This window comes from Columba livia, chromosome 2, assembly GCF_036013475.1.
Source record: "Columba livia isolate bColLiv1 breed racing homer chromosome 2, bColLiv1.pat.W.v2, whole genome shotgun sequence".
Classification (NCBI taxonomy): Eukaryota; Metazoa; Chordata; class Aves; order Columbiformes; family Columbidae; genus Columba; species Columba livia.
In genome coordinates this window covers 63,381,817-63,394,745 of record NC_088603.1, presented here as the reverse complement: position 1 = coordinate 63,394,745, position 12,929 = coordinate 63,381,817, and the positions used below count along the sequence as shown (strand labels likewise).

At 36.0% G+C, this 12,929-nt stretch overlaps 1 protein-coding gene across 13 annotated transcripts in view; it reads right to left on the bottom strand.

Moving 5' to 3' along the window:
- Nucleotides 1-12,929, bottom strand: part of ATP9B (ATPase phospholipid transporting 9B (putative)) — a 164,539-nt gene that overhangs the window by 107,915 nt on the left and 43,695 nt on the right. For all 13 annotated transcript variants that reach the window (XM_065052257.1, XM_065052250.1, XM_065052248.1 and 10 more), the window contains one exon: nucleotides 5,943-5,994. In XM_065052257.1, the coding sequence (XP_064908329.1) occupies nucleotides 5,943-5,994 (52 nt within the window). The remainder of the gene's footprint in view (nucleotides 1-5,942; nucleotides 5,995-12,929) is intronic.

The following is a 12,929-nucleotide window of genomic DNA, read 5'->3' as shown; positions in this document are numbered from 1 at the left end:
ATACTATCTGACTATACCTTAAACAAGTAGCTGATCACATCGAATCAGTATTACTCAGTAGCCTAAAGCAGATACCAAAACATTTCAAGCCTGAGTTAAATCAAATGTTAAAAACAGAATAGGAGTTGAAGTATAGAAAGAGATTAAAGTAGTTTGGACAGATTGTTGGCAGCTACTCATGCCCTGAAGATAAACTTTTATCTGGCCGTATGTGCAAAACTAAGCTTAGTCATTTATCACTCTCCATAGCAATAGATTCTCAAAGCGTTTTAGTTCCCAGACAGGTAGGTATTATAAGGCTTGTTTTCTAAACATAGAGAATTCCAGACGTGTGACAAATGTAACTCCTTCAGCCGTATTATTCTGCAGTAGTTGGTTTTATGAAGATATAGAAAGTGACATCAGTCGCACAACTGAACTCCAAACTGACATTTTTTCCTCTAGTTTGATTTTCAAATATCTGAAGTTCCAGAACAGGCTGGGGCTCAGACAATTAAGCTGTTAGTAGATCACTTAGTCCTAACTGTTTGTAAATAAATAGATACTGCTTGCATCGCCTTTATTATATTTTTACTTGCAGTGAGTTGGGCGTGTTGTATAAATATACAAATGTTCTACTAATAATTGCTTTTTGAGATCTACAAACCTAGACCTTCTAAACAAGTAAAACATACTTGCCAGCACAAAACTCTCTTTCTGTGGAGAAATGCTTAAGGATTCACCCTTTTCAAATTAAGTCCTTTGAAAAAGCACGCTCTGGATTAAGGCTTTACAAGTTTACTCAGAGCTCCTTCCAAGAGCAAATCAAGCTACATGAATGACTTAGCCTGTACTTGCATTGCATTGTTTATGCTAGTAAAACAGTTAAAATTTTTGAAAAATATCACATCTGAGGCCATTATATTGCTACAGAAATGAATTGCTAGAAAGCTTCAAAATAAATAAAATAAAAATTACTTTCTGATTTTGTTCCCACATCTTACTGATACCATTGTTATTAAAGTAAAAACTTGAAAATGTGAAAACCCTTAAATACAAGTTTTAATGTGAGATTGCTCTTCACAATACAATTCTGAAAAATATAAACATGTTTGCAACTAGTAATTTATGCCTGATTAAATACACCATTTTTAAGGAGTTTCATAAGTGAAATCCAAGAAACTGACCTATGCAATGGGGGATGTCCAGTGGGACCCTGACAAGCTGGAACAAAGGGCTGACAAGGCCACTTAGGATCTAGCTTAATTTCAGTAAGAGAGTTTTCTGATGGTTTAACAGAGATCTTTCCTGCATTTGCGTAACAGCTTTCCACTAAGGTAGTGAGTTGTTTTTAGAATGATGTCTGCTTAAACCATTTTCTGCAGCCAGCTCAGCATAAACATTTCCTTTAATCTGGTGGAAGGCTGATAAATGGGACAAAGCTTCCAAGCTGCTTGTCATCTCTGCCATAAATAATGAGCAAAACCAGGATTCAGCCTTAATCTTCCCCCCACTTCCTTTTAAAATATATGTAAAACAAATATATTATTCCAGAGGTTTTGTTCTTAATAATTTTTTTTTGGAAGCCAATGATGATCTTGTTGAAATCCATCTTATATGAGGAGATGCACAGCAGCAAAGAATTTCACATCTGAGAAGTGATTTCTACCTGCTCCATCCCCCAGGAAGTAATCTTAACTCCAAATTCAAACAGCCATCTAGATGCTTCCATTCATGAAAGAGAGGAATATCAATGTTACAGACTGTCAAACATGAATATGAAATAAAGACCCACCTACATTAGTCCTTAGACCAACTTTGACAAAAGTCTAGTTAAAAAAATCCATGGGAGTCTTAGAAACTAGAGAAACTACATAAATGAACACAATTGGCGTCGTTTTATCAGATTATATGAGGGTATCATTCTAGATAAAAGGCAGTGTACTTGACAAAGTAAAACAAACAAACAAAAAACCCCCCACAGTTTTATAAAAATAAGCTCGATTCCCTGAAATTCAGCTTCTCCTATGTAGAGTTTAAAGTATCTGAAAAACCCAAAGTGAATTCGGAGGGGTGGGTGGGAAATGCAAGGGGAAAAAAAACAAGCACACACCACTGCCTCATTTCTTCAATGGTGCCACACTTGTATGAAAAGAAGCCAGAATAGTTTTCGGCTGAACTTTGTAAACTACCCATTTATAACTCAAACTGCTTCTTTTTAACTGAAGCTATAGGATATTGCAGTACTTCAGACTACATTAATATATAGTGTAAATATTGGAGTTGGAAAACAGTACTTTGCCCCAGAAGAAGCTTACAGGGTAGGTTGGATTTTAAGATTTGCTCAAACTGTTTGCTCTGTTCTTTATAGTTTATACTAACTAGTTATAGTTAAACTGTTTTATTGCACAGAAGATAAAACAAAATTACATACAGAAGATAAACCCATACAAAAACTAATGTGTTTTACAAAGTACTTAAAGTGCCAGCTATAAATTAAACCATAAATCAGTCAAAACAGCAACATTTAGGAAGAAACAATTACAGATGTAAGTGTTCACTCTTCAGTCAAAAAGCAATTACTGCCATATGCTTGAAGTTCGGGGGATTTTTTCTTGTGGTTTTTGTTTGTTTCTTTGTTTTGCTTTTAAAGAAGTGCAACACTAATATAACTACTTAACTGCTGCATGCCTATAGAAAGTGCATTTTCAATGTTAAAAATCACATTCCATGTGCAGCATAAATGTATATAAAATAATTTATATCAGAATTCTGGGAAGATTTCACTCAATTTACTCACTTCACATTATACTCAACGTTTACCTAGTAGGTACACAACTCTTTCAAAAGTGCTCACAAGCTTTTTTTTAATGAATTACAGAAAGCCTACTGTTACAACCTGATACAGTTTTAAAATAAGTAGCTTTATTTTCTAAATAGCAAATTAATGGAGCTTCTTGCAGGAAAAATATAATTGTGAGGTTCTAAGAAAGCTGACTGAAATAGATTTACACACTGAAGTAGACTTGCTGAATTTTACTTTCAAAAATGTTTTTCTATACACTTTTCTGATCTTCTTCCCCCATCTATATCTTGACAAAGAGCTAGTTTAACTTACATCAATTGTGGTCCTTCAAGATTTACTGTTCATATATACTCCAGTCAAGACATGGAGGTATCCTGTGCAAATGCATTTCTGGCCTGTATTGTTCATTGACAACCATACCTGTGATCCATCCTTCAACTAATAGTACTACAGGGAAGGGAGACTACAGTGTTTTATAAGCTCACAAACAGAAACCAGGAACTTAGGAATTAACAGGGAGGAAAACATGCTGTAGCGCATATATGCAAAATATGTAATTTAAGAACTTGTCTTGTTCAGATAAAGGCCTGAGCTGCAGCTGGGCCTGGGCCAAGAACTCCTTTTAGGAAAGCCACAAAGAAGCAGAACAGCACTGAACACTGATCAGTGGTGGGTGCAGGGAGCCTCGTGAAGACCTTTCCCACTGTGTGCAATTTGACTACAAGCCAAATGCTTTATTCCATAAATATGACAACCTGGGTGAGCTACAGTGAGCTCCCTCTGCTAAACAGGCTGGCTGTGTGGCAATGATCTTTTACTACTCACAGATCACTGGATGAGCCAAATTTAAGTTTAATATTAATTATTTAGCTTAAGTAAATGGTTTTAAACAGAATTATATGGTCACGTGATTTTTAATATACTGCCTGCTTCATGTTAGTAAGCTAAATTTGCTGACATCTTGAACTGTATGTTGTAAAGTTCCACTCACATTCACTCAATTTGTATGTACTTAATGAACACAAAGAAGCTACACACCATCACAACCGCGTGCAAGATAAGGCCTGTTTTGCACTCTACTGAGAACAGAATTTTCTCAGGCAAAAAAACGCTTTCAAAGCAAGCATGAAGCTACAGACCATCATGGGCACCTGCACTATAACACCTGTTTTGCACTTTGCTGAGCATAACAGGATTCATTCAGATAAAAAAACACCTGCAAGGTAGGCACAAAGTGGATATGGACTGTAAACAATATCTACAGCTAAACAAAACAAGGGGCTGTCTGAGGTCAAGGAAAATGATCCAGTGAGAAGCAAGACCCCAGACTCAAATATTACTACTGGACTGAATCATGGTGCGAGAGGCAGGTAAATAGTCTGTAAAGGTATAAAAGCCCAGGCATTTCTATGCTTGGCTGTGACCTCTGCGAAGGCACCCAGCTCAAGCCCACCCTGCTGCTGTACTAGTCCATTAAATTATTTATTTCTGCGAACTCTGATGCCTGAAGAGTTTGCTTGGAGAGACCTGAGATCCCATCCTCATTGTCAATGAACTTCGATGCTTGAGAGCTTGCTTCAAGGGACCTGGGACCAGACTTTGGAGTGAACTGACACCAGGCCCCCTACAAAAGGAGGCAAGGAGATTGAGATGAAGAATGACAAAACTTTGAAATCCTAGCCAAACAATATAAAGAATTGGGTGTGCACATATAATAATTTGGCCTTAAATATACATAATCCCTTACCTATTTTCCCTTACCCTCTATGTCTCTTAGACACGAACTGTTGATCAAGTCTGGGGCTAAGTTTGGATCCAGCCACACCTAAACCACTCTCTGAGGAGTTTAAAAAGCAAGGGGGCCCATTCTGAACCTTGTCACTCGATGGGAGTGCCTCTCTCTACCCTTTCACATCTCCTGTCCCATATCATAATCATTCTAAACCAACTCATAGCTGATTCTGCTTGGCATATTTCCTCCATGCAGTAAGTAATAGAGGCAACCTTGCATCCAACTCAAGTCACACTTTTCTTTAAGTGATCTAAACACTGCTCTACAGCAAGCAGGACCCTCACTCACTCCTTCCCAACAACTATTACAAAAGTTTTTCAGTTCAGACCAGTGCATCTAATCAGCATTTGGAAGTCATTAGCAAAACACAGTAACTATACAGTAATTTCTTTTTCTTTTAGCAGATATATAGCTCTAGTATTTTTCTGTAGGTTGTCAGAAATATTTCTGTCTTCTCTTGCAAATCATCTCTGCAAATTTAGCTTTTTATCTGAAATACAGTACGCTAGTGCCACAGTGAAATAGCAAGTGCCACTAATCCAGGCTTTACCAATATCGCAGCTATTAGCTTCATGAAATTTAGTGCTGTCTGACAAATATCAGACAGTTCTTCAGGATATGAAGAGAAATAGTAAACATAAAGGAGGGAAACTCCTATGCATTATACTGGGGGCATCCAACAGCAATTTCTAAACTTTAATTAAAAAAGCTATAATTTACAGGGTTCCTATAAAGGAGATGTTTGTTTCTCAAAGATTAACCCTGTCACCATGTGAAAAAAACCAGTGTTAATGAGAAGTACTTATCTTTCTCTTACTCAAGATTCTTTTTTTGACTGACCAAAAAGGAAGTATTATTTCTAAGTTTTTAAAAAATAATTTATTTCAGGTTTTTATATCCTTGTAATATTTTTAAAAAATGTTTTAATCACATACTAGTAGATTCAGATTTCAGTTCTTTTCAATTCAGTAGCTGACATGCAGTCAGATTATATGTGTGTTGCAAGATAAAGATTAGTCATAAATAATTTAAAATACTGTCAAGTCATATTAAACAAGTACAGTCTTTTTAATATAAAGTGTCTTAATATTTGCTTAATCTAAACATTTTGTTGTAACAATTTATAAAAATCATCTATTTAGAGGCACATATCTATAAAGGTTGCACACTTGCAGTAAGATTTCTCTTGTTTTATAGTCCAAGCATACTATATTTCTTACATATAGACCTTCTCCCATTAATCTGAAGGTGGTAGATCTACCATCAATCTATTTGACCACTTCAAATTCGTCACAATGCACACTCTAAAGGTTTACCACAATCACAAACTTTATCATGTAACCAATCTGAATTATTACAACATACCAGTTTTTTCCGATGTTCTGAGAAACACCATGTCAGATGGGACTCGTTGATTCTGAGGAGAACAGGAAAGGAAAAATAGGTATTTTTTTAAGTAGGAAAAAAAAGTGAATTCCAATCAAATGTCCAGTAAGATCTGTCACTGAAAGGTCACACTTGGATTGAAACTCAATTAAAATAGGATTTCTAACAGCACTTTACATTCAACATTTGCAATTCAGAAATCAATATTTTAGAAAAATTATACAATAAGCAGACAACGGCTAATCCTTTCAGATGTTCTTTATAAATGAATTATAAATACCTGAAGAACTACAACAGATTTACATTTCCTTGACTGAAAACAATACTTCAAGAATATAAATATCTAATTGAAACATCTTAAATAACTTCACAGAGCAGAACTCTGACACTCAGCATACATAATAGAAGAAACAAAGAAATTTAAAACATGTGTCTTGGTGCTCTAATTGCAAACATTATGTATATACCAAGTATTCTCTCTCCCAAGACACACATACATTCCCAGAGAAAACAACAAATCAGGGAACAGCATTATCCTAGTTCACATACCTATAAACCTTTCATTTTCAAAGACAAAAATTAATAAAATTTCTTCATCTGTACCTAGGCATAGAGCCATATGCAGACTCAGGTACATCTGCACACCTGTTCTGCCTACTCCCTTTCAAGCACAAAACTATCTGTATCAAATCATTTTTTGTTGACCACAGAAAAGGCAATTAAGCTTTTGCATATTAAACAAAATGAACAATCCCACTCTCCCACCCACACCCTGTCTGCTACATGACTACCCAAATCCTTGGTTCTCCCATCACTTGTTAACAAGGGATCTACCAGCACCAGTTATACCTTGCCAACAGAATGTTTAAGAATGAAAAACTGAAGGAAGTAAAAATAAGTAACATGTCAAAACCTGAAAGAGATACAGGACTTGAAAAAAGGCAACTGACTAAGCTGACAGGGACCAGAGTGAACAGTGGACAGAACAATGAGAAAAGACACCATATTGAATTGCAGTTTCTTCCATCACATCTTACGTCCAGTATGACAGGTTGTACTGTTTGATACTGAAGCTAAACACAGAGTTTGCAGTTCATTTGCCTCAGTGGATTATTAGCAATGGTTTTACTAGTTTCATGCTAAAATATTTCTCAGTTTACTTGTTAAGAGGATATAACATAGATATTTTTCACATAGAAAGTAACTCCGTTAGAGAATAAATTTCAGGTTTTCCTGTTATACTTGGTTGATATTACTGTGAAAGGCAGTGAATAGCTAAGGATATACTTTATTTTTTTAAGAGCTCAACTGTCTAAGGGGAAAAGAAAATAAATGTGGCACACACAAACTTCATACATTTCAGCCTTATAACTTAGCTGAATTTACTCAACACAAAAAGTTAAGAAGCATGTCAGTATATAAGCATTTCAGAGCTACACGCTTCCCATTTCACGCTTCAGTTATCATCAAATTGCAAAATTAATACAGAAATAATAATTCAATTGTGGCTCTATTTTGTGCGTAAACTACCAGCTATAGAAAACCGATTAGTTACTTTATTTAGAAGAAACAACAACGAATGTGGGGTCAAGCTATTCTGACAACTTCAAGACATTAAGCAACGGAACATCTCACATACTGAAAGTGGCATAGAACCCCGCCTATAAATTTTATAAGGGTAATCCTAGTCATAATACTTTGATCCACCATACCAAAGCAGAAGACACAAACTCTGCGTGTTATTATAACGATGTAACTATCAAAGAAAAATTTAATGGGTTTGAAATGATCTTTACAAGAAATTCAAGTGTGTTCAGCATGTAGCAGCTCTGAATGTACTTAAACAGTAAGCTAGGTAATAGTCCAGACCACAGCAAACACATTCAAAACCCTCCTAGAAGAATCAACGCAAACACAGAGGGGTATTTTTGTTCATTTGAGTCAAGCCAGTCTGACTCTCAACATTTAAGGACACAACACTGGTACAAACAGAAAGAAACCTAGCATCCTCAGGCTGGTTTGATTTGAAACCAGACATGTAGTTTCTCATTTTTAACCCTCCACCTTTTAAATTTTTGAAGACAGCACTTCCACTTCATCACTGCACATCAAACAACAACAAAATCTTAGAACGACATACACTCATAGTCCCTTCCAATAAAACAGCTAAAAATATACAAAGCAGTGTTTTATCTGATGGATATGACAGACACCTAGCATGTGGGACCTTCAAACTAGTATGCCTTACTATCCATAAAAATCAGTTCAGAGAGTGAAAAATTTCACAGTCTCATTTGTAATGGAGAATGTGTATTTACACCAGAAAACAACACTGAAGAAGCTGGTGCTTTTCCCCTGCATATAATGCCGTACTCTAACATTTGCCTTAGTTCTTGAGAAACAATACTCATATAGCAATATTGTATCTGACCACAAAATATCCAGGATACTGCAGTCAAACTTTTCCATTACTCCTAACTTTTCCATTGCTTTCCCAGACCAACATGCAGCCACAACAGTGCCATTGAGAATAGTGTGATCTGAATAGATCTGCCAGAGCCAACTGCCAGAATCTGAGTTTTATGGGCTCAGCTTTTAAAATAAGATGACGTAAGCTCTTCAAATCTCTGGGAGGCAGGTATCTGTTGTCCACTCTCTATAACCTACTCTCAAGGACTCAGATTCAGAAGTGGGACTGGTAGCAACTGTAACTGTGTACTCTGCTGATGGGAAGTTCCATATAGAGGTGCCAGGAAGTGCTACAGGGATGGTACTATATCAAGTAAACAAGACACTTGAAAAACAAGCAAGTTTGGAAACACTGGAAAATATATGCATGTTCTGGTTTACCTAAAAATCCTATGTGATTGGGAAAAACCCCTATGCATACCTCAAAATTATGCATTTTCATGCATGGATACTTCCTGATTTGCACCAATTGTTGCTTATTTATAAAAGCACAAAGAGCTAAAAATGAATGTGCCTGTCTGTCAACAGTAGTCACCTTCAAAGGGGCTGCTCACCTGCAGCTACAGCTAGTACAGCATTTTTTGGAATCTTGTCTTATAATAGAAAACAATTAAACATGTAATGAAATGTATTATCCATGATTCAACCAGAAATGTTATATTCAGGTTTGGAAAAAAAATGCAGTAAAAACATTAACCTTAATATATATATATATATTATTGTGTACCCATTAGAGGAAAGAAAAAAGAAGAAGGGAAAAATGCAGCTTGAAAATTAAATAAATCTATCCTTAAATGACAATAGCAATTAAACAGATATCCAGTCTTCATATAGATTAGCCATACATTTTTGCAGCTTCCCTAACAGCTCTGACATAAATCCATTACGTAAGTTTCAGGTTACTGGCTTCATGCCTACAAACTTTCAATTACTTGTAAACAAGCAAAAACACTTGACCAACAGCCAAAAATTTTGCAAAAATAGCGGTCAAGTCATCTAGTACTGCATTAAATAGAATTTCTAATACTAATCCAAATGAGGCATCGGGTTTTTAGAAACGATTGCCAGCTTCCATGGTGAATGCATGTTTCACGTTGGGAAAGTTAAACATTTATTTGGTACTTGCTATCCAATGTTCAAGACTTTAGGCCTGAAAAAAATGAGTAGAATATCTCAAGGTGGAAAGGACCCACAAGGATCATCAAGTCCAATTCCCTGCTCCTTGCAGGACTACCTAAAAATAAACTATTTGATGAAGAGTGTCATCCAGATGCTCCTTGAACTCTGACAGGCTCGGTGCTGTGGCCACTTCCCTGGGGAGCCTGTTCCAGTGACCAAACACCTCAGTGAAGAACCTTTTCCTAATATCCAGCCTGTACTTCCCCTGATGCAGCTTCATTCCACTTCCTTGTGTACTGTTGCTGGTCACCAGAGAGAGGCGATCGGCCCCCTTGAGGAAGTGGCAGACCGCAATCAAATTAGTTATGTCATAATTTTCACATTTTAACAGAAAGAAATGGATCTTGATTTGATGTCTTTTTAATGTGTTCCCTGTTTTTTTTGCTTTTCTGTAAAACAACATAAGCTCTTCTGCATCAACATATCTGAATGTATCCTTCCATGTAGGGAAAGCCAGAGACTGTCTTGTTGGTACTTCATGCCTCAGGAAAAAAAAAATAGAAGCCAAAAAGACAACAGTATTTATTTATCTCATTTTTCATCAGGATTTCCAAATATTGGAAGTGGGCAGAACTGTACTAGAGAAGTATTGAGATATCAAAAAACGTTGTCACTATTACTTCTAACACTGGAGAGCAAAGATCCCCCTCCAAAGACATACCTAGTCACTAAAAAAGAGTGACAATGCAGAAACAGATGGCAAGCATGCTACAAAAATCTTTAACACCTCATTATGGAGAAAATTAAGTTCTGTTGTACATTATCACAGACAAACAGCAGCAATATGTCAATCATGTTAGCCCTCTCATGTCATATTTATCAAATTGGAACAAGTTAAAATGACAACACATACAACTTCAAGCATTCAGAAACCCATGAAGAAACTATGTAATCTCAATTACCACGGAGATGAAGCTAGAAATCTTTACTGATATACACTGAAATTTGAATAAGTCATGAAAATGATTTGAATACATTGTTTTGCTTAAGTCTGGGCAGAATCAGAGCTCAAGGAAAGGAGAGCTTGTATTTCTCTCAGTGTTTATCTATGCCACGGACTTAGAGATTAATTTATAGAGATCTAACTACGGCAAGACAATGCTCAACATGAGGTAAATGTTTCCCCAGCTTCTGGGATCTCAGGTGAACTCCATGACATCCAAGAATACCAGCCAGATTGGAAAACTACGCACAAACTCACCTCTACTTCCCTGCAACACAGGCTACAATATTCACTTGAAAAATACCAGTTCTAATAGCCTTGAAATTACTTTTCATTTTTTTCAGGCTACTATAATGAAATTGTTATTTACATAAGCTGCTTCAGCTCCCAGTCAGTCTTTCGATTCCCCTACAACTGCCCATAGCTACAGACCCTCAGAATTTTGCATTTACTGTCCTTTCTTCTCCAAGGTACTTTTCTCATTGACTAAAATATACCTGCTTGCTTCTGAGTTATAAAGAGAAGAGGGACTTCCCAGTTGTTTTCTTGCATCTTCATGCTGTGCAATGCTGCATGCTAGCATTAACTGCAATCTTTACAAATACTGAATTAATTTCACTTTACACCTGAGATTAATAAAAAACAATTATGTCCCTTTACAGCTCCAAGAGAAGCTCTCAGTTTTCAGATAAGGCATTACTGTCCACATGTTTAAAAATATTATGATGTATTATTAAATGTTATTAACTACATGTTGTTAATTGAATGTGTTATAAAATTTCATGCCCTTTTCACATCTCCAAAATGTATTCCAAACTGTCAATAAGCTACACGTCAATAAGGTACTGTGTCTAAATAACAATATCTGAACTCATCAACTCAACTCTTCAACTGTGTTTTTTAGGAACACTGTGCACACCCGTGCTCCTATTGGAAACTAAAAATATATCTTAACACAAGCCAAGTAGAACATCTAGGAAGTAGCCTGTCTGCTTGAGGCAAGAGACTGTTTTCCAGCTAACATGAACAAATGTCTTCTAGCTTTTAAAAACAGGCAATATTTTCTTCTGTTCAGGCCTCCTCATGCCCTAGCATTAGCACATTACAAATTTTTAAGCTGAAACAATAGATATATTACTTGGAACAAAACTGTTTTAAGCACAGTGCAGTTGTTTAGAGCTGCTTTGAAATTAATCAGGCCTATTAAAAAAAGGAAAATAATTGAAGGATATTCAAGGCTTAAATATAGAAAAGCCTTTCACTTAAATTGTTAGTATTTGTGATGCAGTCACTAGTTAACATATGGATCTTTAGCTCAAATGAGTCATTAATTTCACTGCAGAAATGCTGTTGATGCATCTTCCAGTCAAATACAATGTTAACTTGTTTCTTTGCCATTAGAGTGAGCAATTGAACATTTCACTCCTGACTGGTTCTTTGGCTTAGCAGTCATACTCTGAAATTGAAAACTGCTTGCTCCAACAAAATACACTTTTCAATAGAACCAGAAAACATTTAATTTCATTAGTCTGAAGGCATTCCCAGCTACGCCGAAAGTAAAGCAAGCTCTGCTGGCGCAGGAGGGAGCTTGAAACTGAAATACAACATTCAAACAATTATGTGCATCTTACTGAAATACCCAAGTAAAATCTTCATCAAAAGAACTCTAGTAATTATTTCCCTAAATCCTTAAACATTACTTTTTTTCATTAGAGACTTCAGGTACTCACAATATATGATCTAATAACATTAGTGCTAATCTTGTCTACACTAGTATATGCTGCTCAGACAGGCCCAAAAAGATATTGGGTACAGATAGCAGACAAAAGAGAGAAAAGAAAAAAGCAAGAAATAGTACAAACTACATGAAAATAGATATATTTTAAACTGAGAGCAAGAAACTAAATGAGACTCATTTGTATTGTTCTTTATTTGGACTATAGAAGAAACAGAAAGGAAGGAAACAGACATTTTCCAAAACAAATGTAGGGCTGAAAAAAGAAAGTAATCTCTATCCAGTAATAATTTGAGTTCTTAAAGTAAAAGGAGTAGTTACCAACAAGAAAGGGAAAAAAAAAAAAAAAAAAGGTATCAGGAGGGCATATTTGCCGAAGGATTTTGTTTTATTATAAAAACATTTACTCCACTACATAGGCACAAAACCACTGAGAAGTTTAGAAAAGTCTAGTCACTGAGTCCAACTAAAGATTCTTCTGCCAAGCTGGGCATACAACACTTCAAAAAAAGCTGTAGATACAAGCCTCAGCTTGAGGTGCCTCATTCCAGCATCTCCAAGGATCAGCTCTCTGATACAAAGCATGATGAGAATCACTTGCTGGCACCCACAAAGTGATTCACCTTTCCAGAATGAATTT